This window comes from Limanda limanda, chromosome 6, assembly GCF_963576545.1.
Source record: "Limanda limanda chromosome 6, fLimLim1.1, whole genome shotgun sequence".
NCBI lineage: Eukaryota > Metazoa > Chordata > Actinopteri > Pleuronectiformes > Pleuronectidae > Limanda > Limanda limanda.
The window spans coordinates 24,162,291-24,189,961 of NC_083641.1; the positions used below are offsets into that span (position 1 = coordinate 24,162,291).

General features: G+C 43.1%; 2 protein-coding genes across 2 annotated transcripts in view; one reads left to right on the plus strand and one right to left on the minus strand.

Annotated features, from left to right (window-relative positions):
* LOC133003401 (neurobeachin-like) overlaps nt 1–27,671 on the plus strand; it is a 187,641-nt gene that overhangs the window by 99,797 nt on the left and 60,173 nt on the right. Inside the window, exons 38-40 of the mRNA XM_061073124.1 lie at nt 8,845–8,969; nt 18,980–19,126; nt 24,296–24,432. Of these exons, the coding sequence (XP_060929107.1) occupies nt 8,845–8,969; nt 18,980–19,126; nt 24,296–24,432 (409 nt within the window). The remainder of the gene's footprint in view (nt 1–8,844; nt 8,970–18,979; nt 19,127–24,295; nt 24,433–27,671) is intronic.
* Nucleotides 25,936–27,015, minus strand: mab21l1 (mab-21-like 1). The gene has a single exon (XM_061073717.1). It carries the CDS (start codon nt 27,013–27,015, stop codon nt 25,936–25,938), a length of 1,080 nt encoding a protein of 359 aa, XP_060929700.1.

Genomic DNA, 27,671 nt, shown 5'->3' on the forward strand with positions numbered 1-27,671 from the left:
CTGTTGTAAAATATAAAGCCCTCAAGCATTGTGAGGTGGCTGTCAGTGTGTGTGTGTGTGTGTGAGTGTGTGTGTGTGTGAGACTTGTTAATGTTTGTTTTCACCCCCATGCACAGAAATTGCTTTGTCTTTTACTCCTAAGTTCTGCCTGGAGACACGCCGAAGGATATTTATCATTTGTGTTGAATATATTATCAACACAATTATTTCTAAGCAGGAGTCTGAACGTAGAATAACCTATATATTTATCATTTTATTTTTTTTAGCAGTGTGTGTTTACAACTGTGTGCAACTACCCGGTCTGCCACTAAATGCATCCAGTTTTAAATTTTAAATATTGTTTTCACTGATTTCCCAGGGACGATTCATGGGTCTTGATGAAAAAAGCCCTTCATATTAATTAACCGATTTCTATAACTTTGTGTAATTTGCTGCAGATTGATAGAATTCATGGGTAGGATTGGGCCTTTTTGGAGGTATGCATTATATTTCATCCTTTATTTTAGGGTACCATTGAGATACACTATGTTGTCTGCCAGTGAGTCGTGGTCAAGATGGGCAGCAATGGAACGTAAAAGGTTTCTAATAGAAACACAAGCAGGAACAGATAACACAAATATACGTATACTACAACAGATTCAAAACACACACAACAGACCCAGAACCGATGGCAAAAAAATCATTATGGAAGATAAAAAGCAATGAGATGAACATTGATTATAAAAGGTTTTTAAAAATGGCAATAATTCCAAGTTTAAAAACATCTTGCAGCTCATTTCCAGCATTTGGAGCATGAGAGCAAAAGGCAGATTTTATCCTGCTCTGTTTGGATTGTTTGAATTTTCTCTAGATAAGATTAGGTAACAAGACTGGAGACTAAGCTTTGTGGTAACTCGCCCAGTAAAGCTTTTAAAGTACATTTCGGATATGGGTTTTATCCATTGAACCAATATCTGAATTTCCTGAGCCGCTCTATTGTGAGTCTCGATTCTCTTTGTTGTAAACAGTGTAAGACATTGTGTGGCAGCAGAAACAACAAAAGCCGGCGATGAGAAAATAATCTGTTCAAGGCTCCAAAGCAGCTGCTCTGCAGTCATGTGATCTGAGTGGAGAATAAGCAGATCAGACCCTATGGTGGCCTGGTGGATCATACTATATGCTTGCTTGGTGATGAATGTCCCCCTGTATAGAGCCAGCATAGCAAAATCAATACTCCTCAAATTGAAACAGTATAGGGTTGTATTGATCCGCTGGGCTGAATCAAAACGAGGAGGCTTTGATACATCTCTCCCAGACAGCTCCCTGCCCAGTAATGACACGCTATCAATTTTAGCTTTGCGCTGATAAATCAAGATGAAAATTGGATGTCAGACTTTTCTTCATGGGGGAGAGTGATTCTCCCTGCCCCCTGGTCCCCTCTGCTGTTGACCTCTGAACCGCGCCAGTGGATTATAAAGTTCAGGCTCGTCTAAAGTGAAAGTAGACGTCAAGGCGAAGCTGATAAATTCGTTGAAGAAGAATAATGTCCCCGAGAAAGACCAGCTCGCCGTCTCCCTACTGTAAATCCTCTCTCGTTCTGCAGCTCTCTCTCTCTCTCTCACGGCGCAAGACGCTGCTGACGAGTGAATTAAGCAGCAAATGTTTGTTTCTTGCAACAAAAATATGTAAATCCTCAGTTTAAAATACGCTGTCAGATTTACTCAGCGGTGTGTTTACATGCCTCCGTATTGTCTTATCAAATAATGAGCTTTTACTCCATTATCCTCTTCACGGAATCTGTTTTTATACGACAGACAACAAAAATACGCTGCTCCCAATTTATGTGTATGGGAGTTTGCACCATTTACACACAGAGCAGTGAATAAAGTCGCACACAGATGCAGACACTCCTACATTTTAACCAAGTATTTCGAATCCGAATTTCGGTGAATCTCTCTCGTCTCATTCTCCATCTTTCATTCTCCAGCTCTCCTCTTGTGCTAATTGTCCCGAAACCATCAGCAACCAACAGAAAATGTAAAAGGGGCGGAAGGAGACAAACCTCCCTTTGTTCCCGGGCGGACGTCCATGTTCACATCAGCAGCCTCGGTGACAGCTGACGGAGGAGCCTCCTCTGTGCCCCCCCGCTGCAGACCTTAACCTTACCTGACTGGTCTATTGATTGTCAACATTTCTTCTGTATAATTACTTTTTTTCCGAGCGGGGGAGAGAGAAAGGAAGATGGCGCCGCGTATCGATCCGCGGGCCGGGGCAGTGAAACAGCCGTTTCCCTTGACTAACAGTGAGTTTCAACCCCCCCCCCGCCACCGCACGTGATGAATGGTAACAATCCGCCGTGGATAATAACTTTGTGATGGAATGAACCTTTTTTTTTGCTCACGATATGCCCGAAGTATTCGGTCTCGCCTGAGAGGGTTATCAATTCTAATAGACGTCCACGAGCACAAAAGGGCGGAGGGGGGGGGTGCACCTTTTAGACGGCCGTGCAGCCTCGGAGGGGTCAAGGTCTGATGACCCCTCCGAGGCAGAAGAGAAGGGCCAAGGTCTCTGCCGGAGCCTGACTGTATAAACAAAAATCAACCTGGACGGGTTTCGGGTATAATTCAAACATTTGATTCTCCTTTGACGTCCAGAGGAGAAGCATCTTCTTTCCCCCCCCCGTGCAAATGCCAACATCCTGTGTTTTCCATTATTGACATCATCTGGTTATTCTAGAAATCTCTATAACAATGGTGAAACCCCTATTGTGCCAACATTTTGCTTTGGTTAACACGCAGACTTCAGAGGTTTCTACTCTGCCCACTCCACTAAATCTAAATCCTTTGAACCGCACGGACCCTCTTTCATTTCTTTAGTCCACTATCTCAATATGTTATTCTTCAATCTCGTATACGATCTTTTTGAAAACTTGACGTTGCTTTGCTCTTGCAAGCTGATATCCCCTCCACCAGCACTTGTCCCTGACCTACACCGAGCTCTGTTCCCTGGAGGTACGCTTAACCTTGCACACTGTGCTAATTATCTCTGGAAAAACGCCCATTCACACAATCATCAATTTCACCGGGCGCTGAAATCGAGCCGGGCATCGCCTGACTGTGCCCCATTTCCGATGAGAGATGGAGGATCCTCGGGAATCTGGCCGCGGAGGCGAGTTCACCTCGGCGTACAGTGCGGCTCCTCATCCGTCGTCTGAGCGCGTGCACGTCTGTCTTCGTTACGCCAGATGACCTGGACTTAATCTCCTCGCTGCCGTGTTGCTTCCCTTTCGTCTTTGTCCAATAGCCATTCCTCAGCGCGTGTCCTCTCTTATTTCTCAATCTACAAACGAAAATGTCATGGCCAGTAACTAGAAGCACTTGGATCTCAGCTTGGTGTCCTCATGTCTGCGGCCGTGTCGAGCGTGGTGATGATAAGAAATAGCGGAATTACAGAGATGAAAGTCGCGTGCACTATTTGTGATAATCCGATCATGATGTCGGCGATACAGTCACTTAACACTTGGCATTTGACAGGCGCATGATCAATCCTTATGTATTTTCATAGGGGAAATTACTGTGTATTTTTTTTCTCTCTGAGTTTATAGGTTACTTTGAAAGCAGTGGACTGAGATCAGCATATGGAGGCCAGTCTTCACTTTCTGATGCTCAGTGTATTTTTGTTGGTATTCTTTTCTTCTATCTAGCAGCAGTTTACAGAAGAATGTGTTTCTATTTACTCCACTTTTTTCAAGTCTTTTCCTATTTTCTGATGGTTTTCATGACGTTACAGATCTGGTTGTCATTTTTTTAGGATCACTCGTTCAATGACAGTCATATTTTTGGTCTAATGAGAGGTTGTGTCTTGTTTGGGCAGGTTATTATAAATAAAGGTGTATATATATTATTGTCAGTTTATTAATTTTCTAAATTTTTTGTTAGTAGTGGCTACATTTAGGGTTCAGCAGCATTTGCGCCTCAAACAAGTTCCTCGTGTTCGTTTCAACTTCTTATCCGAGTCTGTTACGACAACTGAAAACATAAGAAAAGACCACTTGTCCTCAGAGTTTCTCTAAAAGTGACATGTGTTCAGTGTCCGTGTGTGTGTCTGTGTTTGTGTCTGTGTGTGTGTGATAGAAACCAGTCACCATGCCTGTGAATAGAATTGTCACTGATTACGGGTATTTATAATAATTACCCCCTGCTCATGTCACCAATGGAAGCTTTTAAAAGGAGCATAATGGTGCTTTATTGAATCAGCATGGCCCTGTCCTTTCTCCCGGCTGCCGAACACAAATGCTCTCTGAGCTTAAATAGAATAAAAGGGGAAATCTTTAACCATGAGACCCTCGCCTTCCTGCAGTCTGTCCCTGTTTGTGTTTAAGTGCATTATTCTGCTTCCAGTGACTTGAAAAACATGAAGTTAATTATTTCTATTGACGATAAATTGCCGTTATCATTTTATCAAGTCTTTTATCTCAAGTCAAGGGATTTTTTATGTCATTTGCAGAAGGAAATTGCAGGAATTTGAGGACCAAGCCCTCTGAAGTCACTGATCTGTAATGTTTAGCTTTTAATGGATTATTATTTATCCCATTATTTATATAACCTGGGCAAGAGATGGTCTTTTCAGCTGACAAGCAATCCAGATCTCAGACAGGCCACTTTAAATTACAGCCCAATCATCAATGTGAAAGAAAAGTTTATTTTCTTAGTTTAACTTCTATATATTTGTTATTTGTATATACTTTTTTATATTAAGCATCAATTACATTTGTATGTCAATATGGTTCAACAACATTAAAGTATCATTGCCATTTTATATTTTTATTTCAAAAATGTTCCTACTCTTTACTCGCTTTCAAGTTCACCCTTTTACCGGCTCAAGTTTATCTTCATGCCTCAAACGCTATTCTCCAAATAATCTGACAAACTATGAGGAAAGAAAACAGCGTCTCTAACAGAAGCTCTCCCTCTTCTCCGATATGAGCCCCTGTCAGCTGTCAGAAGTATCTCTCTTTTCTAGAATGATGATATACTTTCCTTTCCGTTATCGTGCCTTTTATTTTTCCTTTTTCCTCCCAATCTTTGTTTTGAATTATTCCTGTCAGCTTTCCCTTTTCCTTTTACAAAACAAAACACATTCCCTGTAGACGGTGGGTTGGGGGGGGGGGGGGGGGGGGATCTGGCACCTCAAAAACCTCAACGCCGGCTCCTTGAGGAAAGACGTGCTTTTAATACCTATTTGAAAGAGAGGAGAATAGATGATAGTCCTCATACACATTTATCCTGCCGCACTTAGCAAGTCTGGAAGTGTCCATAAATAATGGTGCTCCTGTTTCCTGTAGGTTATCAGTGCTGGAAAATTAGCTTTTAAAATGCAGTTTGAAATCCATTTGGGTGATTGATGGCTGACAGGACTAATAAATTTCGCCACTTTCTCGGAGGCCGGCTTAGAGCCATTCTTTACGCTTGTCACGGAGCCAGACGCATCTGACGTGGAGAATAAGGAGGTCTCGATCAAACTCGGCTTAATAAAGAACGTTATTGGACGGACAGTCGGTACACAGACAATACACAGGCAGCCAGATTTCTATTAATATTCTGAAGCTGGAATTGGGTTTTTATCACCGATTGCTGAGAATTTATTGTCTGTAGCCTTGGAATAATGTACGGATCTCGATTGTTAGCTTTAACGGTAAATGGCGCAGAGGTGCACGCCGTTAAATGTCGTGCTTGTTCCTCATTTCCCTGCCGTGCTCTTCAGACTCGGAGGAGCTTTCTGTAGCCACCTTGCAAATCCATTGTGTGAAGAGCTCAGTGGCTGCAGACTGCAGAGATCTCTTTTCGGACCACCCTTGGAGAGGTGGTTCCCCCTCCGCACGGCACTTTGGCGCAGTCCAAATCCGGTCTCGCACTGACCACACAGTCTAGAATATCACAGGTCCGACTCACACAGCAGAACACCGCATTCAAACTGAAACCATCTGCACAGGACCAAAAGAAGGGGAAGAGACGTCCAAACGCTGCCGACAGACTCATTAATCAGCCAACGTGACGTGAATGTTACGTATTTGGTGCATTTCATTACCGTTAAAGACAAATGCAATCTTTTCTTAGCTTTAACTCAAATGGTACGCAGCAGAGCAAACCCCTGAGCAGTTCAAATGAAATGCACCTAATGCCGTTTAATACCGTTATAAAGAAAATCTTCAAAGTGCCGGATTTATCCCCCACCGGCATCTTCTGTCTGTTTGCACTGGGAATTAGGCGACATAATCTTCGGCGGTAATCGCCCAGTTGCCTACAGTGGATTTACATTTTTTCACACTGTGTAATCTTGTGTTTACAATATCATTTGTGTGGGTTTCTCCTTTCCACCCACTGACATCTCTCTTCTCCTCCGTTAAGCTTTGAGGGAGATTGACAGGGGACAAGCTCAAGGCGTTACGGCTTGCTTTACATACAGCGGCTCATGATACTTTGTGCATACGACGGGCACGCACACACACACACACACACACACACAACTCACACACACATCAGGCTGAATTTTGATTGATACTTTACTGAAACTGAGCTCTTGTTGCTGTCAGAGCCCGGCTAAGTCTCCTGAGCCTCTTGATTTCTGACATTTGTAGATATTATATTCACGGAGCAAGGAGGCTGTATTTTGCGATGTGATCCCCAGTAACACTTTAATCTGTTTAGACTGCTTCAGTGCTGTGGCAGGGACGGGGGCAGACACCGTACAATGAAGTAGACGTCCGCCTGCCAACGTCTCCCTGAATCCTGCACACACTGAGAACTCTCCTCTCAGATGTGGACACACGGCACCGGATTGGTGGATTTGTTTGTCAGGCTCTTTCTAGTGTTTGTGTTTACATGTAAAATGGAGGTAAAGACATAAAGAGATCTGTTATACCTAGGGTTGCAAAGGGGCAGAAAGTTTCCGGTAAATTTCCGGAAACTTTCCGGAAACTTTCCATGGGAAGTTTAGCTCGGGAATTTTGGGAATTTTGAAAAAAAATAAAATACGCAAATTAAACACTGAGCAATAAAAACATCATTCAAAACTCTATTTTAAAGATGTATGGAATGCAGCACACGCTTCATGTTGAGTTTCAACCCTCAACTGTTCATTCTTCCATCACATGCACAGATAATTCCCAGCATCCTTCACTCTACAGCAGGGCTACTGAGGCCTGCTGTAGTGTGCAGGACTAGTCAGGTAAGTTTCAATGATATTACTGGGGAAAATATATTAGCATGCTGATTGAGGATTGTTCATCTGTTCATCTAGCCTATTTCCATTCATTTATCCATCAATTGTAAAATATTTTTACAGACGATTCCAATTGTTTGGCTAACTATTTATATCTCTGGCATTGCATTCGTGTTTTTTTTCTCATCTTATTCTACAGAACAATGCCACGTGCACTATCTCATGTGTGGAGACATTTCACCCCATCCAATGTAGAAGGAAAGGCTGTGTACATTTGCAAATACTGTGCAAAGATATATGTTAAGAATGACACAAAGATGCAGAAGCATACAGTCAAGTTTCCTCAGGGCTCAAATCAGCCAATGACAAAACAAAATGTTTATATTTATGTCTGTAAATGACAAGGTAAATACAGTTAGTATAAATTACCCACAACATTTCCCGTTTATTCCTGTTTATTCCCGTTAATTCCTGTATATTCCCGTTAATTCCCATGGAAAGTTTCAAACTTTGAATGTTCCCGGAATTTTGCAACCCTAGTTATACCTCATTATTGGCTTCATATTTGGGTAATAAACAGCAATACAAGTGTCTGAATGAGTTACACTGGGTGGATATTGCTCTCTCTTATCCATACACACAAAATGAAACTGAGCGATGCCATATTTTTTCACGTGTGGTTTAAAAATGTGATGAAAATGAACCAGGATGATCATCTCCGTCAACGGCACGCCAATTATTTTTGGAATCATCCCTATTTTCTATGTATTCCTCTTTCATGTTAGGAGCAAAAATCAAAGCAAGACTTTTTCTCTTTTCGCTGCATTTCCCTTTAAAGGAAGCACACATGCTTTGAAACAGCTCCAGCTCGTGCACAGTTGGACCGGGCAGCACTTAGTAACCTAATGCTAGTCCTGGTGCTTAATGGTTTGCATTAGCTGCAAGCAATAAAATTATCCCAGGTCCTCACTAATGTTGGAATAATCATTTACAAAGATGGTTACCACATGCTGGAACTGTTTTCTCCCCCCCCCCTTTCTTTCTCTTTTTTTTAACAACCCTAATTCGCTGTTATTAATAATGAATAAAAATGCAATTTTCTGTCGGGTTGCTCCGGGGGCTCTGAGAATCATTCCAATGAATATTTCAGCACATTATTTTAATCATGGTTGCACATATGCAGGGAAGGGGAGGGGGCTTGTTTTATAGGCTCATGCCTCAACCAGCCCCAAGACCCCTATCATTAAACCCCATGCTGTCTGCGTTGAGGTTTCTACCTTTGATTTACAAGACTTGTTAAAAAACATTGTAAAAAAAAAAAGGAGGCAAGCTGTGCCATTTATACTTGTAATTTGATGCTGTATTTGTTAATGGGAGTGCCTGTGATTTATGTGTGCGGCAGCGGCGGCGGCTGCTCCCTGCTGCTCTGATGCTCTGATGCTACAGGCTCCAGTGGAGGCAACGTTACTGGAGCCTCTGCAGAACATGCCAGTAGTCAACCTAATGAATCCAGTATCTGTGACCTGGTCGTTCTCCTCGAGATGTTCTCCTCCGATAAACAATTGGCCGCTGTAATCCGACCACAGCAGAGGAGCGTGCGCACTGTCTAACCTGCACCCCCCTCGTCTCTGGTCTCTGCCACAGTCAGCTGCACGACTTCTGGCGTCTGGACTACTGGGAGGACGACCTGCGGCGGAGGCGGAGATTTGTCAGGAACCCGTCTGGCTCCACCCACTTAGACATCACGTGCAAGTCTCTGCAGGAGTACGGTGAGTTGTTGTCACGAATCATTTTCAACCCACTGGACTGACCTCATGGTAAATGTAGAATATCAGTGTTGCCATTAAAAACAAATCCTTAACAGATTATTAAAGTTTAGTCCAGGCTTGTCCATGTAGTTTAGCGTATTGCTTAGGATTGGTTTTATAGTTAACGTATTTATGAGTTCTGCGAATTGAACATGACACGTCCATTTTATTGCACTTTTTAATTTGATCACGACACGTACTCAGGAACAAATTGGATCCCTCCCTTTATCGTTGGCTGAAACTTTTCCTGCTGACCCCGGCGGTCCGTAGCGTCGCCCACCACCTTGTGTCAATTTTGCCTCATGTCATGCAACACCGACTTTAAAAGGAAAGCAGCTCGGTGCTGTTAAACTGTCCTGTCTCTCCCACTTGTAATAGAATAACTGAGCAAATGTATTGATTTGGAAATAAATGGCGTAAGCACCTTTTTTTTCCTAACTTTATGGGAAATAGAAAACAGGCAAAGCATTATGGTCAAATGACTGTACACTTACAGCAACACACTCATAATGAGTTCACTGACGTCATGGGCGTCTCAGCGCTGAGCTACAGGAGCCGACCGTTGGCCGCGCTCAGGATGTCATCTGGCGGCTTTCAGCTCCGGCGCTGCCACGGCTGCTGTGTGGAGATCATGGCAGCTCGGCAGATAAACACGTGCCAGCTGCTGCCGCGGCTGCAGGTGGTCCATATATGAGACACACATGCAGTAATTGCACCTTCTGCTTTAGATTATGTGGCAGTTCCATTATTTTCAGCCTTAAGCTAATTTGGTGAGCTCGCGGTGACGCAATGGCTCTGTTGTGAGGAGGACTCAAGTAAACAAGAGTTCCAGCTTTAAGAGCTCAGTGTAGAAATATGTACAGTCTTTAAAATCTGCAGTATTACCAGCATAAGGTATTGCATTGGATTGCATCAACATTGCCAACCTGTAAATTCCAGTAATCCTGTAAAACATATGAGAACATCATTAAAACCATTTCTGCAGCACAATCCAGCCCAATGTTTAATCACACTTTCAGAATGCTGCCGACTGTTCTCACCTCCAATAACCGTTACTGCGAATTCGTACGAGGCTTAACAACCTCAGGATATCAGTCTTATTAATGTGTTTTTTTCACGTATAATTACTTTATTTTTTGTAACCTCAAGATATACTCAGTCCCATTTAGAAACCAACCCTACAAGTACACGACTTCTAACGAGTTTCTGAAGATGTTGGTCATAATGCAACGATAGAAGTGGTGGTGGACTAGTGGCAGAAACTTGGACTATGGGCAGAAAAGGTCTCTGGTTCGTCTCTGGTTCGTCTCCACGGAGAAACAACAAAAAGACGAACCTGGATTGATCTGTCCAAAAAAATCCAAGCGGATTCTCCCTACCCTGTCTAGTGCCCCTGAGCAAGGCACCTTACTCCCCCAACATCTGCTCCCCGGGCGCCGTACATGGCTGTCCTGCACCAGATGGGTTAAAAGCAGAGGTTAAATTTCACTCCTTGCATGAGTGTGCTTGTGCATGCCTGTGCATGTGTTTGGGACAAATAAATGTATCTTGTAGGAGTTGCTGGAATATAACCCTGACGTGAACTTCCTGTTGTGTGCTGCACACCTCTGTGAGCATTTAGTCACATGACCTTTACACTGACAACAACAGACCCGACCACGTGTCATCAGAACATCCGCTTCCCACCCCCATCACTCCTTAAAGGAGCAGGCAACAGTGCAAAAGACACATAAAATACAAAATTGTCCAATAACTGAACCATCTATCAAAGCCATGCCAAGCAGGCTTTTGTGAATTCTGTCCATGTAGCAGCTACAAGGATTTCATTATCAAAACTGTTTTGACGTCCAAAGATAGATTTTAATTCTCTTTGCAGTGATTAGCACTGATGCCTCACAGCACTAAGGGGCCCGTGAACTGCCCGCTGGCTGGGGGCCTTCCTCTGTGGAGTTCCCATGCTTCTCCTCGTGACTGTGTGGGCTTCCTGCAGGCGATCTGACTTCCTCCCACGCTCCAACGACATGTGGCTTAGGTTAATTGGCAACTCTAAATTGCCCGTAGGTGTGAATACGGGTCTGTATAGTCATTTGTCTCTGTATGTCCTGTGACCTGTCCCGGGTTGTGCCCCACCTCTTACTCTAGATCAGCTGGTATTGGCTTCAGTAGACCTACCACCCTTTGATAAGCCTTATAACACATGTATGGATGCATGAAACGCTATTTAGGGCCCGAGCACTGATCAAAGGTCAGGTGAGACCCTATTGAAATTGTAAGGATTATTATTATTATTATTCAGGCAAATGAATTGGCTTTTTGAGGGCTTTACCATTCATACATATCATTCATACAATTCTTACCAAAATTTGCAGAAAGTTAGAAAGTGGTGAAAATTTACGTATTCTGGAATCTATGGGTGTCGCAAAATGGCTCAATGGTGCCCCCCCAAGACCCCTGGAACGTGTTCACATTGACCGGTCTTCACAAAAATCAATATACAGGTGTATCATGACCAGACAAACAAAAAAGTCTAAATGCAAAAAGGCTTTTTTGCATTTAGTGGCCATTTTGGCCATATTCCACATTTTTACTTTGATGTACTTGTACCAGGGCTTTCATCGGATCAACTTCAATTTGAGATGAGTGTCATCACAACAAGATAGAGATAATTTCCTTTTGGATTTTACTTACAGAAGATATAAAACAGCAAATGTATCCACTCCCTGGTTCCCCACTATTCAGTGGCTCAAATTACCATGTGTGTGTTGTCTCCTTTTGACGAATGACGTGACAGGAATCCTCGACCTAACGCCGCAAATACACGTCGCGTTACTTTGTCCATCAAATGGAGCAGAATATGTATTTTGAGCCGCGGTGTCGGACATTAGAGCCTCGCTGCGGTTGATTGAAGACTTGTTGAAGTCCTGCTGGCGCGCGGTGGTTTTAATGAGCAGAATAATGTATAAATGTGTCAAGTGAAAGGGATGGCCTGCGGTCGGACGGCCCCGGCGCTCTCCTGGAGAGGTGAGCTGCACTCTCAGGCTTCTTCCAGCAGGCTTTGATGTGGCTGCACAGCGGAGGCCAGGTTTTGTTACGAGTTAAAAACGAGGGAAGGGAGCTTTTGTTCTTTTTCTGGGCTTCAGTAGATTTCGTTGGCGGTTGACAGTTTGGCAGTTTTTTTTGTTTTAAAAAAATGTACCGTGACAGTCAGTGGGCGTTTTTTTATTTTTTTTTATGAATATTCGCTTTTAATTAGCGCTGTATTAAAGATAGGGCCTGTCTGTAGCAGATAACCCTGGTGCAGAGGCTGCGAGGTCGGAGATCCATTAGTCAAAACATCCAGACTTTGTTTCGCTGGGACTTGACAAGGACTCTGTCGAACGCTTTAGTTGGTTCCCGGCTGCACAGGCACCAGAGAAGCAAAACAAAGAGGCTTGTTTGAGTTGGCCCCTGAGAGTCGTTATTAAAGTTGTAAAACCCGTGACTATCGGAGTTAGCCGTAGGTTGTCCAAATTGAATACACAGTTTCTGGTTTGACAGCAGGAGATGACAGAATACACTCAGCCACCATCTTGAGTTTGAAGAGGGCAGACGTGCACGGTTGTGTTCACAGTAAATGTCAGTCCTTTGTGCTCACTGGGGGAAATGAAAGTGAGGAAGATTTATTTTTGCTTTTTTCACAAAGAACAGTGAGTGAATCTTTTACATTTTGACATCACCTGAGTCTCACAATCCTCATTGTTTTCTTAGCTATTCAGAAATACTCTTTACATCATTTTATTAGCTGGACTAATTTATTTAATTTTGCTTTGATTCCCAAAAGAATTGTTTGACCAGTTATTTTCATGACTTATTGCTTTTGGAAAATCTGATAATGACTAGAGACGAAGTGGCTGTGGCAAAATTAAATCAAAAGCCTGGCGTTGAAACCTCATTAAGATCCGTAAACATCTGTGACATCTGTCTTGTAGTTTTTGCGTAATCATTCAGATTTTTCTGGAATTATCATTACCCATGTTGAAACCAAATATAAATCCCCCTCTGGGAACAATCCAAAGTAACTTTCCTTGTAAAACTCTTCGGAAAGTATATCTCAAAAGAAAACTTTTAAAAATTGATATATTGGCAATTCCCGGTGCATCATCGTGGAACCGTTGTAATCACCTTTGTGCAGTGTGCGTGTCTGCGTGTAAGAGTGTGTGCGTGTTCGCTGGTGGACATGTGTGAGTGGAGGTTAAACTCTGCCTTAAACTCTGCCTCGTTGTCTATTAGCAGCATTGACAGCTTAGCCAGCACATTCTGTCCCTGCCCTCTGCCTGTAATAACATGCCCTGTTACAGCCAGCCACGGCCCAGTATCAGAGTATATTGTTAGGTGATTGGAACTGGGCAAGCATGAAATGGAAGTCACGTTAATATTGATCCAAGTGTTTAACGGGGTGTTTTACCTCCGGGTGTCCTTGCTGTCTCATTGCAGGTGAGCCGCCTCTCTCAGAGCTGATTGCCCCCGGGCGCAGATCTTTACTGCCCCTCGCCGCTGCAGAGGCAGCAGCTTGGTCATGTGATATCAACCTCCTCCAGCTTCGTGATCAAACCTATTACACTGTAACAAAGGGCATCAGGGCGTTAGCTCACACGCAGATCTGGAGATTTGAATAAAGTCGTTTGGTAAATACCATGATAAGCTCGGAAACGGTTATGACGAGAACCTAACGCTCGGATCATAGATGACATGACGGCTCCCAGAAAATGAGCCGAATGATCAAGATCTCCCCCTAGTGGCCGCCTGCTATATAGTTTATAAACCTCACCTCCTCCATGTTCACAGATGGGGCACAACTAAAATGTCAAACTACATGTCCAATACATTTTTGTCTTCTGTCATTTGAGGTAGTTATTATCACTCTGATATATCTTGAAGTTTGGTTTTAATTAAGTATTTGAAACGGGATGAAACATCATGAGTGACTCCGTTTGGTCGAGGGCGTGTACAGGAAGCTCCTTGATACTGCTGCTCCACGCCCCGGTCACTACTGCCATAGATATCATATATAAAGGCTAGATGTCTTGTTCGACGGAGCCGGACGTCCGCACATGGCGGCCATCTTGCTACGGGCCATCTCGCTCACCCATAACATTGTGTTGGTAGTGGTAAATAACCATAACTTGCTCAATTTTCAACTGATTTTTAAACGATCTGGTTTGTAATAAACGTCAGAGATGTAGTTATGACACTGCATAAATTATTTATTTTTTTTAGAAAATAACATAATTATTCATAAGTATGCAGCGTCATAACTACATCTCTGACGTTTATAACAAACCAAACCGTTTAAAAATCGGTTGAAAATTGAGCAAGTTATGGTTATTTACCACTACCAACACAATGTTATGGGTGAGCTAGCTGCCCCGTAGCAAGATGGCCGCCATGTGCGGATATTCTTCTCCATTGGCCGGCAACGCAGACGAGACATCTAGCCTTTATATAGGATATCTATGACTACTGCTACTGCTCAAACTCTGGCTCCAAATGAAATCAAGACGCAAGATGGCAGCACTCTTATCGCAGATATTTTTATTTGTAACCAACGTGAGGAAGCGGCGAGGTGGCGTCCATCTTTCCAGGCCGTGGTCCAGATGTGGATTATTAGACCCTGCTCTTCGTGTTTTGGTGGAGAGACGATCTGGTTGTTTGCAACCTCTGGCGGCGCCGTACACACACACACAGTGCACATCCCAGGATATTGAATAAGGATCAACCCAAGAGGAAACGTCTGCACTGTATAAACTTCCCTACATCAAAGTTATTATGTTTACTTTTACAGTCCTAAAACACGTACTCTGCAAAAAGGGGATGGCTTGCATCACAGGAAGTTTGGAGCTGTCATTCCCCCCCCAACGCCTCATTTCATTTCTCAGCGCAGAGTAAATAACAGGCGAGGAGGCAGAGGGCAGAATCGCATCGCCCCGGCGGTAACGCTACACCGTGGACTGGACTCTTTCCTCTCCGTGTGGAATGCGGAGCCCGTGGAGAGAGGCTGTGTAGGAGGACAGGATCTGAAACAGATACAGTCTGAGAAACGGAAGAGATATATTTAAAACGTTTGTCGAGCTCACGAGACTCGGCCGTCGGAATGACTGCTCAAAACACTAATGTACATTATGAGATAGTGGAGTAAATAAGCCGCGGAGCCGAGACTTTACGCCGGAGCGAGTTATCTCCGGAGATCTGACAGAATGAGACATGAGACAGAATCACTCCTGTTTAAAAGCGAGTTTCCCAGTCTCTGTTTAGAAAGAGGTCACGATTGCTTTGTGTCTTCACCTTGCGTTCTGAAATGTTAGCTTTCATATCAACTGACAAACAGTCTGTGACTTCTTTACGAGAGCCCTGTATATCTGCCGTTTTCCTGCATATTGTCCAGATCTTTTCCTTTCTGATCAAACCCTCCTCATGAAAACCTGAGGTGTCTTGTGTTTTATTTATAGTTGCGTATATTGAATTACCCAGAGTATTTGTGAGATCAGCCTTTTTTTTCTTTTCTTTTCTTCCCCCTCCTGGCTTGAGGTTCTCGTACAAGTCAGATGAACCTTAAGTAAAACACGATGTTGTGGATTTTTCTTTCTGAGGAGAGGCGGTGAGGTGGTTGAGGCAGGGTGTATAATACATAGGAGACTTAGAAAAACACATGCTCTACCGAGGCTGTAAAAAACTGAAAGGCCAGTGCCACAGAGCTCTCCAGCGTTGCAGCGTATGAAGCATGGAGCCTTGGCAGCAGCATTAGAGTTGATTTTAAAGACCTTTCAACTCTTATCTATTCCATACTGAATAGTAAAACTACGGCACACGGAGATATTTCCAAAGTGAGAGATTATAAAGTTCATTTGAATTGGGCTTCAGCTTCTTTACGAAAGAACACATCTACTCGATTTCATTCCCTTTTCACTGTGAGGAAAATCATTTCTTTGTCCCATTTGTCCGAACAGCTCCATTGTTCATTATGATGGTGAAGACCCAGTGAAATTTATACCTTCACTTTCTGGAAAACTGTTGCCATTGATTTTTAAAAACGTAATCTCTCCCCTTATCATCAAAACAAACAGCTGATACTGGAAAAACAGGAATTACACAACACAGAAAAACAGGCAACTTAAATCCTTTTTATGCACTTATATATTATATATAACCATATTAAACGTATATAATCAAACATGACTTTTAAGGAGCTCAGCACAAAAGGATATTTCAGAAACAACTCATATTTACTCGCATCATTAACTTCTGTTCTAGGTTGAAATTGAAAATCTGAAAATGATCTTGTCGTCGTATCCAGACCCATCGTTAGTCATTCACATTATATTGTGAACTGATGTAGATCGCACCACAGTTGGCTGTTGGTTGAGACCCCTGGAAGGAACTCGGGACCCTGGATACCAGTTGAACCCCGGCGGTGAGGCGGTCTCCCTCGGTTGCAGCTGCCGCGTCTTTACCCGCCGGCGCCGGGGTCACGAGAGTTCTGCGAAGCACTTTGCTGAGTGTAATTAGTGCACTGGGAGGCAGTTTCAACCCAGTGATTGAACAATGGGACCCGCGAGACCGGTGATCGGTGGCTTCTCCTGGCACCGATCCTGAAGAGCTCCAGAGCAGACGAAAAGTGAAACTGCTGGGAATCTTTTTTTCTTTTTACAGATGTTCAGAGGTCAGGGCCTGTCGCTTCAGATGGACTGCTCTCTACTTACAGTTAATTCAAAAGATACTAAGAGGTATAGAAGCATCGTGAGGGGACATAACATAGGAAATATGAATATAAAATTGATCCAATACATTTATTTGGAAATGCACATCTCATAGGATATGAAGGTATTCCATACTTGGCACAATTGGAGGCTTCTAGAAACGAATAGACACATCTTATATAGTATTGGAAAATGTTTACCCTCATCGATGCTGCTAAAAACTGTAATCCCGATGATGTTTTCCTATACTTGACATCTATTGCACTTCTGTCCGTCCTGGGAGACGGATCCTCACATCCTCACATGTGTCTCTCTGAGGTTTCTACGTATTTTTACCTGTTAAAAGGGTTTTTAGTAGTTTTTCCTTACTCTTGTTAAGGGTTAAGGACAGAAGATGTCACACCATGTTAAAGCCCTATGAGACGAATTGTGATTTGTGAAAACGGGCTATACAAATCAAATTTGATTGATTGATTGATCTTCAATAACATTGCTCTGCAGTTTGTAATTATTTGTTAATGTTTGCAGTATTCTGGCGATCGGTTCAGAGTAAATCCTTCAGTATTCGCTGATTAGGTATGCACACAGTGTCTCCCTCTGCCCACCCTTGTCTTTTGTTCCTTTTAATTTTAGGTCGCTGATGAGTCCTAGATCAGATATTCTCTTTGTCTAATTCTAATGAGTCTGCTTCGACTCCACCGCACAGCATGTCGGCTTCACAGTGACGAACTCTTTCCACAACACACGAATACCTCTGAGTCAACGCTCAGGAAGATTTAAATGTTCCTGTCATATGCCACACAATCATCCTCACGTCATTGCTCATCATTTCGTGTTATTTACAGCCATATTACCTCGTCTGCGAGAGGTAAATTGCATTGTGGGTAAAGGTGGTCCTCCGCCCTGCACAGTTGAGCTTGTCCATTTGCTTGCAGAAATCAGCAGAGTTTATTTGGTCAGCTCCAGCCGGTGCAGACTTGCCAATCAGAGCATCAGCCTGTCTGCAGATCCTCACTTACTCTGAGCGTAATGATGGTTTACAGAATTACAGAATTAAGTTTCACTCGTTCAGCTTTGATCTGCGGCCGCTGCTCGGCTTTCTCTCCCTTAACATTACGCAGAATTCATTTCAGAAAACTCGCAGACTCCTTCCCTCCGTCTGATGAAAGCACACCAGATATGAGACAGAGCAGGAAGCAGATTTTTTTTTCCCTTCCCGGTAGCAGTGTTGACAACAGTCAAATGTGACCTCTTGGAGACAAGGTACATGTTCCTCAGGGGAGGGAGAGGCGAATTAAGAACTGCGCTGAAAGGAAACATGTCAGACGGGTGTCAGCCACCTCCCATTTCTTGACGTGCGCTCTTCCTCATCGTGCACGCGAGTTTCTCCTCTGGTTATTTCCCACACTGGACTTCTCGAAGACAAATTCACTTGAGCGTTTTGAGCGGCCGTGTGGCAGGCACATGTTGGATGTGTCCTGATTCAAGCTGATAAATGTGTCTTGAGACCCCCTTTGTTTTTCAGCATGTACGAACTCATCTTTTTCAATAGAACGCGCTCCTCTATAGCTTCATGAAGAAGTCGCGCTGTAAGTAAGCAGCCTCCTAATTGTGCTGTCTGTTCGCTCTGGCTGTTGTCAAGGCTCCAAAAGCGGCAAATGATATTTCTAATCGACTGCGAGCTGGAGTTGTATCCCCCGACACAGCTGTTGGTCTTTCAAGATGCAGATAGTGTTTCATTGTTGACCTTGTCTAAAAATAAAAGCTCAAACACCTCTGATGTTCAACCACGCGAAATGTATTCAGTGAGCGAACGTGTGCCGTGACATTCTTTCATATGTTATGGCAAGTACATTAGAGAGCCTCTCATTTCAGGTTCATCCTGCATATCATTGTGTATTTCATGCAGAGATTGACTACGGTTTATTTCCTGTTTCTTTATCTTGCAAGATGTTATGCAGTTTAAGAGCCCATAAAAGCAGATTGTGTTATCTGAACTCTCCCGAACCTGGTTAGAATAAATCATCGCTTTGTGCTAATGAGGATTAGTTTGAGGTTTTTATGTATAAATGTCAGTTTATAGATTTGTTGCTTCATCACATGTGGCTTACATGAGTAGTAACACAAGTTTCACGAGTGTGTGTGTGGGTTTTTGTGTTTATTAGTGCGTGTCTGTGAGCTTTAGAGGTGAAAGTGCAATATATTCAGTGCTCTTTCTAAATATTGCATAATTTACAGGCTCCGTGGAGGAGGAGGTGGTCAGGTCTAAGAAGTCCGTCCGCCTCCAGCCCGTGACGAGTCAGACCCCGGAGACGGAGCTGATGCTGGACGGGGACGATGACGCTGTCAGCCTGCTGCAGGAGAAGGAGATGGACAACATGGGTGGTAAGTCTGCACGCCGGCGCCTCCATAAATCCCCAACGTGGCCCCTGCTGGAGCGAGAGCACTTGGTTTGCTTCCTTGTAGCATTGTTACAGAATGCCAGGACACTGTACACATCAGCACAGCAAAGCAAGAGTTTGAACCAATTAATAGCTGGTGTAAATATTGGATTTAGTTTCATATATCTGATGTATGTGAGGTGTGAGTTTACTGGTGTGCTCTGATCCAGATAACACTGCTGACCTCTGATCCAACTGGATTTTAGTTCTGGTCTGATAAGTATCGCTGTCTGTTTTGCTTTGGGTCTCTTCAGCACGGTTCCTTCCTCCTGTGTTTATCTCCAGAGGCAAGTCTCCTAAAGTTAAACTAACACCGGAAAGATGATCAGTCCTGATATGTCACAACTCATATTTCGGATTTCCCAAGAAACCAGTGATTAAAGCTGTTTGCTGATTCTCAACTTTACTTTGGCCTTATTTGATGCATCTGCCTAAAAAGTATTTGTCCTATATGGAAGGTGCATTGGTTATTATATTCTAATAAGGCCACAGTAAAGTGTCACCTAACATAATCAAAGTGATCAAATCCCTTGATGATTAAACATGGAGGAAACTTTTTCAGAACTCTGCATTCACACACACATATTCAAACATGTGCATCTCCCCAAAAAATGCAATTTCCATGACCAATAAATTAATTCTTTGATATTAGAAATTATTGAGGTCAATAAAACTGTGTTCATGCATTTTCCAGTACATATAATCCACTCCCTTGGTAATATAAAACCACAACACCTCGATAAAATGATTAAACGTGTCATATTTTTACTTCCATAGAAAATTGCTCTTAATGTGTATTTTCTTTGAGGATGTGAATACTTGGAAAGTGAGGGAGAGCGAACAACAAGTTAATTATTCTGCTGGTAAACTCCCCGTCCTGCTCTCAACAGTGAACAATCACTGAGAGACGAATTGACCTTAACAGCTGTGGAAAGACAAGTACAATGTTGGGACTGTTTTTCTATCTTAAATCAGTGTTAATACTCAGTCAATAGTGCAATTTACTGCCAAGGCGATGGTTGCCCAAAACCTTTTGTAATGAAACCAGCATCATACTGGGAGTCTGAGCCAAACCACCAGGCCAACATTGAGCTGCTTTAAACGGTGAGTTATTCAGAGTTCAGTTGTGTTTGGATTTTTCAGGAGAAATGAAGAATGCTGCAACGTGTCCTCGTCATTTAAGCCAAACCTTCACTTATCACCTCATACAAACAGCTGGTGGTTGAAGGAAGAAGAATATGTTACTGGTTTGTAGGTTTGTTTGTAGAATATAAAGTTATACTGGTCGCTGGTGGTCATAATCAATTTTTATAAATATTTCCTATATTTCAGTGACAAAGATGATATATAAAGACATTAATCAGAATCTCAGAGAATTTGGGAATCTGAACATTTTGCTTTTTTTGGTTGTTGAAATTGTATGCATTATTTTGTATCTATATTTGTAATTAACACACACACACACACACACACATATATATACTTGAATATATACATGCTGTCTTAAAACGTTTCATTGTTAACAAAGGAGAACAGGCACATTGGAAGTTGTTCCTCCTTTTGGTAAAAAATGGCAAAACTAACCTTATCACATAATCTAATATCAGAGATTTTGTTCCTGGATTCTGCCGGTGGAATAATTCAGTGTAGAGGGAAAGTGGAAATTGTATTTGTCATCTGTAAAATTACCAAATCTGTAGAATCCGGGCTGCCACTGACTTGCTTGTTAACAGTATGAATGTATGTGTGTAATAGATTCATTCCAGGTGCAGAATTTATGAAATAGAGCCTTAAACTCTATAGATTCCCAGACACTTACTTATTAATCTCTGTTTCATCGCCCTGCGTATATAACCGAGTTATCGCGGCTCGGTAAACGAGGCTCAGGCTGAACAAGGAAGCTGCTGAGCAGAGAAATATCCTCTCTCATGATCCTGCAGATGAATCTCAAAGGAAGATGCTATGGCCCCTCCTCTTTGTCCCAGGGCCAGCAGGCGGTCAAACACTGTCTGTCAGAGGCACTGCCCGCTGAACAGAGCAGGACGAGGGCGAAAACACAAGAAGAGTCTATTCTCCTCAGAGATCTCATAACGGCTTCGCACAAAACAGCAATGTCGAGCTGGAACATTTGTGTTGCGTTTACGACGTGTACGCATGTTAGAGATTATGAGCCAAACATTGAAAAATAACCATCTTTTTTTATTTTTTTGCGAGCTGAAGTCATGTTCTCACCAACATGGGAGCCGCCTCACACTGTAACATTTGGATAATGTTTCTACCAGGGTGCCCTGTCAGTGTTTGACCAGTATCCAATCACAGGCATGAGCAGCCTTAATGAGAGCTCTGGGACGAGATCCTTGTCAACAACAGTCTTCCTCCTGCCAGTCGCTGGGTCAGTGCCGGCTGCCGCTGCCAAAGGGGCGGCGCCTGCACTCAAGGGCCCGAGCAGTTGTGGTTACTGAACCTATGATTAGCTTCGCTGCCCCACAAACATTAGAAATGCTGCCCATGCTAGCATTAAATAAGCCTTTCTCTGTGAACGCATCATAACTGGACAAAATGGAGGCGTGAGATGAGCATGTGAGTCACTCACAAGGCATTTCTCAAAGAGGAGGTGGTACATCGGACCGCTGGCAGAACACTAGTACACCCCGAAGTGTGGGTTAGCTGCCACAGCCATTTTGTCCTCGCTTAATTTAGCCGCTCTCTGTCCACGTTAGTCCCCATTCACATTACTGACATGTTTATAAAACAGTGAAACCAACACAACATTTCTCAGTGTGTAATCTCAGGGGAAGAAAGTAGAGAAAGACGAGGACTGTGTGTGTAACCCGGCCTTAAGCAATACCGAGGTTATAAAAAGTGTGTTTTTTGTTTGTATTTTTTATTTAATTAATATTTATATTTAAATGTGTACAAGCAGAATATAATATAATAAGGATATAGTACTATAGAATGAGGATGAGATTAAATGAAAATAAACAAAAGTGCTAATTTGATTTATTTGTATACTCAAGTATTTATCTGTGTATTTTTTTATTTGAGTAGTTTAGTTTTTATTCCTCAAGGCTTTTACACGCAGCTCTGTGTTTTATGATAAACGTTGAAAGATACATTCATAAAAACAGAGGGAATGAGAGAAAGCAATGTTTCAGTGACGCAAATGACGAGCAAGCTGGTGCTGCTTTCCAGATACTCAGCACTGAGTACATTATAATGACTGCAGCTGTGTGTGTGTGTGTGTGTGTGTGTGTGTGTGTGTGTGTGTGTGTGTGTGTGTGTGTGTGTGTGTGTAGCACAAGTCAGCGTGTGCATGTTAGAAATAACATGTATGAGTGATAGCGCTCAGTTGTAGCATAGTGACCCACTTCCTCTTACATTTCTCTCATAATGTAAAAAGACTGGGCTCGATCAGACGGTCCAGCAGATGCATTGTGGGTAACAACACACCCATCTTCTCAGCACTTCTCCCAAACTCCCACTACACCAAAATGAGACTCCATTAAACCAGCCAGTCATTTAACAAATATTTGCCTTTTCAATATAATAAAAAAAAGCTTTAGTCTATATACACACCACTTATATTGTGTAACTTGGCCTTAATTTCATTATTCTCATGTAAACATTTTAAAGCCATATAGCCTAATTATGGAAGGATCCCTGAGGGGATTACTGCCTAATCCTCTTCCTCCCTAGATAGCAGTGGAGGCTGTGGCTTAACGCTTCAGGGCTGCAGTGTCTTTCTCCAAGTGGAGCTCAGTGTGTGTGTATATCGGGCTGCAGCACAATTCATCAGCTCAGGACGTGTTAAGAGGTGAAGGAGTTTGTAATTTAGGGGCTGAAACCTGAAGAGGATTGTATTTTATTATGGCTCAAACACAAAAGGATGAATTGTCAGAAATAATAATAATAATTTATTTTTTTTAAGTGTATATTTTTACAAAATATAGTGAACGTTATCTGGAATAAACCAGCGTGAGTTTACTGCAGGTATTTGCTGGTAATCACCGTGTGTATTGGCTGCGGGCTGATAGCATCAGCAGATAGGATCACTGTTAATGGACTCGAGCTGAGGAGGAAGAATGGAACAGGGGGGGGCTGGGGGGGGCGGTGTGCCTGCGCAGCTCCAAGAGCGATGAAGGGGCGCTCTGGGACCGAAATCCACTTGTATTCCTGTAACACTATCGGCCATAATTGGCTGAGGAACGCAGATTAAGATTGATGAGACATTAAAGTGGCTCTTTGGAGTTTAGGGCGGATCGATAAATATCCTGATTTTCCTCTCCTTCTTTCCGAGAGAGAGAAAGAGAGAGAGAGAGAGAGAGGGAGAGAGAGAGAGACAGTCGCTCCCATGCAGACAGATCCCTGCTCCACAGCGACACTGATGTGAGAACATGGAGGATGAAGAGGTGCAGAGGGAGGAGACTGAAATAAAGATGTGATCACTATCAGCTGACCAGGGTCACACACAAAACACTCAGTAAAACAACATCTGGAGCAGAAACAAGCGTGTAGGATTGTATGTGTACACGTGTGTATAACAGGATATTTATAGTGTTTTGTGTTAGTATTATATACTGAGCCCAAGTGCAGACACGTCCATGTTAAAACACCTCTGAATATCAATATCAATAGATTATGGAGATATATAGGCACAGGCCCCGTGAGAATATAAATTCAGATAATTTTAAATAAATTTAATAAACATTTAATTTCTAAATACCACGGGTTGTTTGGTTATAAATCATTTTGTATTATCACACGAACATGTAGGTTTTCTATATTTCAATGCTATTTTATCCAGGCCTGCTTATTATAATGCGCATAAACCAAAGCACGTTGCAAAACCTTTGTTTGGTGAAAACTAAACTACTACAACAAACATAAAGATAAGTAATGTCGTAGTTATCATAACGGACAATATCTGACCGAATTGTACTCGTTTATTTTAATTATATCCAATATTTAGTGTAGTGGTGGGAGACAGACAGGCGTCATGACACCACCTGTAATCCCGTGTATCTCTTTTACAGGATTAAGCTCAGAGTTAGTAAACATCTAAATATATATATATATATATATTTATTTTACACGCTAATGCTCTGCTCTGCAGGCCCCGTGGTCCTGAGCAGCCCGGCCCAGCTCGTCGCCCCGGCCCTGGTGTCCCGGGGGACTCTGTCCATCACCACCACGGAGATCTACTTCGAGGTGGACGAGGATGACCCCGCCTTCAAGAGGGTCGACCCCAAGGTGGGTAACACGCAAGTGCAGCTTAAGTTGGACAACTCGCAGTTTGGTTTCCGACATGTTTCACCCCCATTGCAACAGGTAATAATAACCAGTCACTCCAGTTCACGCATTTGTTGATAATATCCTATAATAAATACGAGCGGATTTGTAGCTGGTCTGTGGCTGCTCTGTTTGGCTCTGTTGTGTTATACAATTGACGCCATATTTTCTTTTGCAAATTATTACGGCTGATTTCTATTTTTATGTGTTTCAATTACCCGTTTTATTTATGCATTCGTAAAAAGAAACCTATAATGACCTTTTGAGGCCTGTGCTCGTCATGCTGGGTCAGCCTTCAAACAGCCATGACAGATTGTCCAAGTAATGCAACATAACTGCTTTTGCACATACTATTAAAACAATAATAATATTATATACGGGTGTTTTGCACAGGAGGTCGAGGTTTTAAAAATAAACCAGACTGACCTGCATCGTTACAGATCTCTCAAAATGGCTTATTCCATTCTTCTGTGACACTTTTACCCAAAGTAAAATGTCATATTAATTAGGCCTACTTCACTTCCTTCACAACCACAGTTAATAAAACCATAATGGGACACAATTATAAAACAGCTCGTTTTATTAGCTCTTTAAATTAGACCAAAGACAGAAATTAAAAAAATCAGATCACAGATGTTATAATCCAGTGTATTTCAAGTGCATTTTTTTTCAATTAAACTGTAATATATATATATACTATATCTGTTATCATTTTCATTTTTTTTATCATGTAGGCCTAAGAATGGTAGAGGAAAAAAAACAACAACCCAAAAATATTAAAAGTTGGAATACTTTTAAATAATAATTCAAGTAAATCGATGGAATGTTCTCATTGTAAAAAAAAAAAAAAAAAAAATGCCGTAAACGCCTACCATCAAAATGTAAACTTTCAAAAAATTAGAAAAAGTCCATTGAAACAGATGAGTCAGACTACCACTGATGCAAGTATAAATTAAAAACGTTCCTACCGGATAGAGGAAAAACAAACAAATAAAAAGGTTCAGAAGTAGATTTTAAACAGGTGGATCCTATTTACGTGTCACAGAACAACATTCACAATTTTTTCAGACCACTTGAATCACAATGTATGAATGTATTTACAGTATAAAATGTACAGATGTGTCTAAGTTGTTTTAGTTTGCTCTCTTTTTTCCAAATGGTGTCTCGTAGGGGGGGGCTTTATTTTAAAGCAAATGCTCAGGGTGGAGGTGGAACTCCTGGGTTAATGGAGGGCCAATAATTTAAACTTGCTCCTAAATAGTGACACCAACAAAAGGTGCACAGGGGGATATTAATAAAAAAAATCATCTTGAAACAGGCCAAAACAAATGGAATGACAAGAGGACATTTCACCAGATTTAGCCAAATGGTTTTGGCACATTTTCTCTGTCCCTTTACGAGCTCGTTTGGCCTCTTTACCACAAATTTTTTGCAAAGACGAGGTGAAACCGACATGTCTTTACCTCAGAGTTTCTCCAAGCTTTTGGGGTTGGTCAGTATTTCTCTCGCCAGGCGCCAAGTCTGTTTCGCGGCGTTCTCCAGCCCGGAGTGAGGCTTCCCCTGGAACAGGTCTAGATTGGGCAGGAAATAATGCGGGCACCTCCTGCACTGCAAACACGAAATAAGCTGCAATAGAATCCCGTTCAGGCGGTCGCCCAGGCAGTTCTCGTCCCAGTCCGACTCCCGGGGATGCTTCTCGCACTCGTAGGAAACCAGGCTCTTCATGTGGTAGTTGTTCAGCGGCTGTCCGGGCAGCTCCAGGTGCCGGTCGCGTAAAGCCTTCAGCACCGAGAGGCACTTCTTCCTGCAGCCGCCCAGCAGCAGCCGGTTCTCGGCCTCAGCGAACTGCAGCACCCAGGCGTCGCTTTCTGCAGAGCTCTGCTTGCCGTTCAGCGAGTAGCACTCTTTGGATAAAAGGTTGAATCCCTCGGCTTTGACCTCGGCCACCCGGTTGGGCCCGGGCCACGGGATGTGCGGGAGAGGCCAGTGCGCGGCGCTGCGGGGCCAGATGCCCGTACACTTGAACGCAGGAGTGATGATCACCACGTATCTGTCCCGGATCCGCAGCTTCACTTCACTGGTATCTGCAACCATCTTGACCACATCTCTGTAGCTGCACTTATCCACCGCCTGCGCCACCAGGGTCTGGAACCTGGAGCGGATTTTACGCGCAGAGAGGTACCCGGACGCGGTGATGAACTCCACCCAGAGAGACATGCTCCTCTTGCGGCCGTCGCTGAGCTTCAGCACGGCGCAGCCCGGCAGGGACCCGTCGTCCACGAAGTTGAAGACCCCCATCTGGTTGAGGTAGAGCACCACCTCGAACTCGGTGGGCGAGATGACCTCCAGCCCCTCGAAGCGGTTGTCCATCTCGCTGAGGGAGCTGATGAAGCGCGGCTCCTGCACCTCCACCTCCTTCAGGACATCCGACACCACCTTGCACACCTCCCGGATGGACTTGGAGATGGCCGCCTTCCGAGTGTGGCATTTCTCGTTGTAGTATTTGTTGAGGTGGTACACCAGCTTCGCCTGGGCTGCTATCATGTTGGGGCAGAGATCCGGGTTGTACACCGGAGTCTCGCAGTACGCCGACGGATCCAACGCGGCTGTTATTACGGGAGCCAATTTTAGAGAAGAAAGGGGTCTATTTAAAAAGAAAAAAGGCGCACACACACAAAAAAAAGATGTCTATTAATAAGACAACTGTTCAAAAAACTGGGCTCGGAACACGTGTGTAATGATCATATCACAACACGCACAGATGCCGCTCGGTGAACTGCATTGAAGATTGAAGTCCTCTAGAACAAACCATAGGGCTGCAGCGATTTAAAAGTCCATTTCAAACCCTATAATAACCCCTATAATAAAAAAGAAAGAAGCTCGTCCTCCCTGTGTGATCTGTGCCGGGGAAGGAGTCCGCGTAATTGCGCAGAGTGGAGTGTGCAGCCGCCCGGTGTTGCTGTGTTTTACGACAGGACACACACACACACACAGAGACACACACTCACTCACACACACACACACACACGCACACACACTTTATTATAAGGGAGGAGTTCGAAGCTCCAAGATGTCCAATCGCCGCCTGGTGCGTCACCACTTCCCAGTTTATCGCAAACAAATTCATCCTTGGGTTTTTATATACAAGCAACAAAAAAAGAAAAGGAAAGTACAGGTAGTAGTGGAAGTGTATCGAGGAG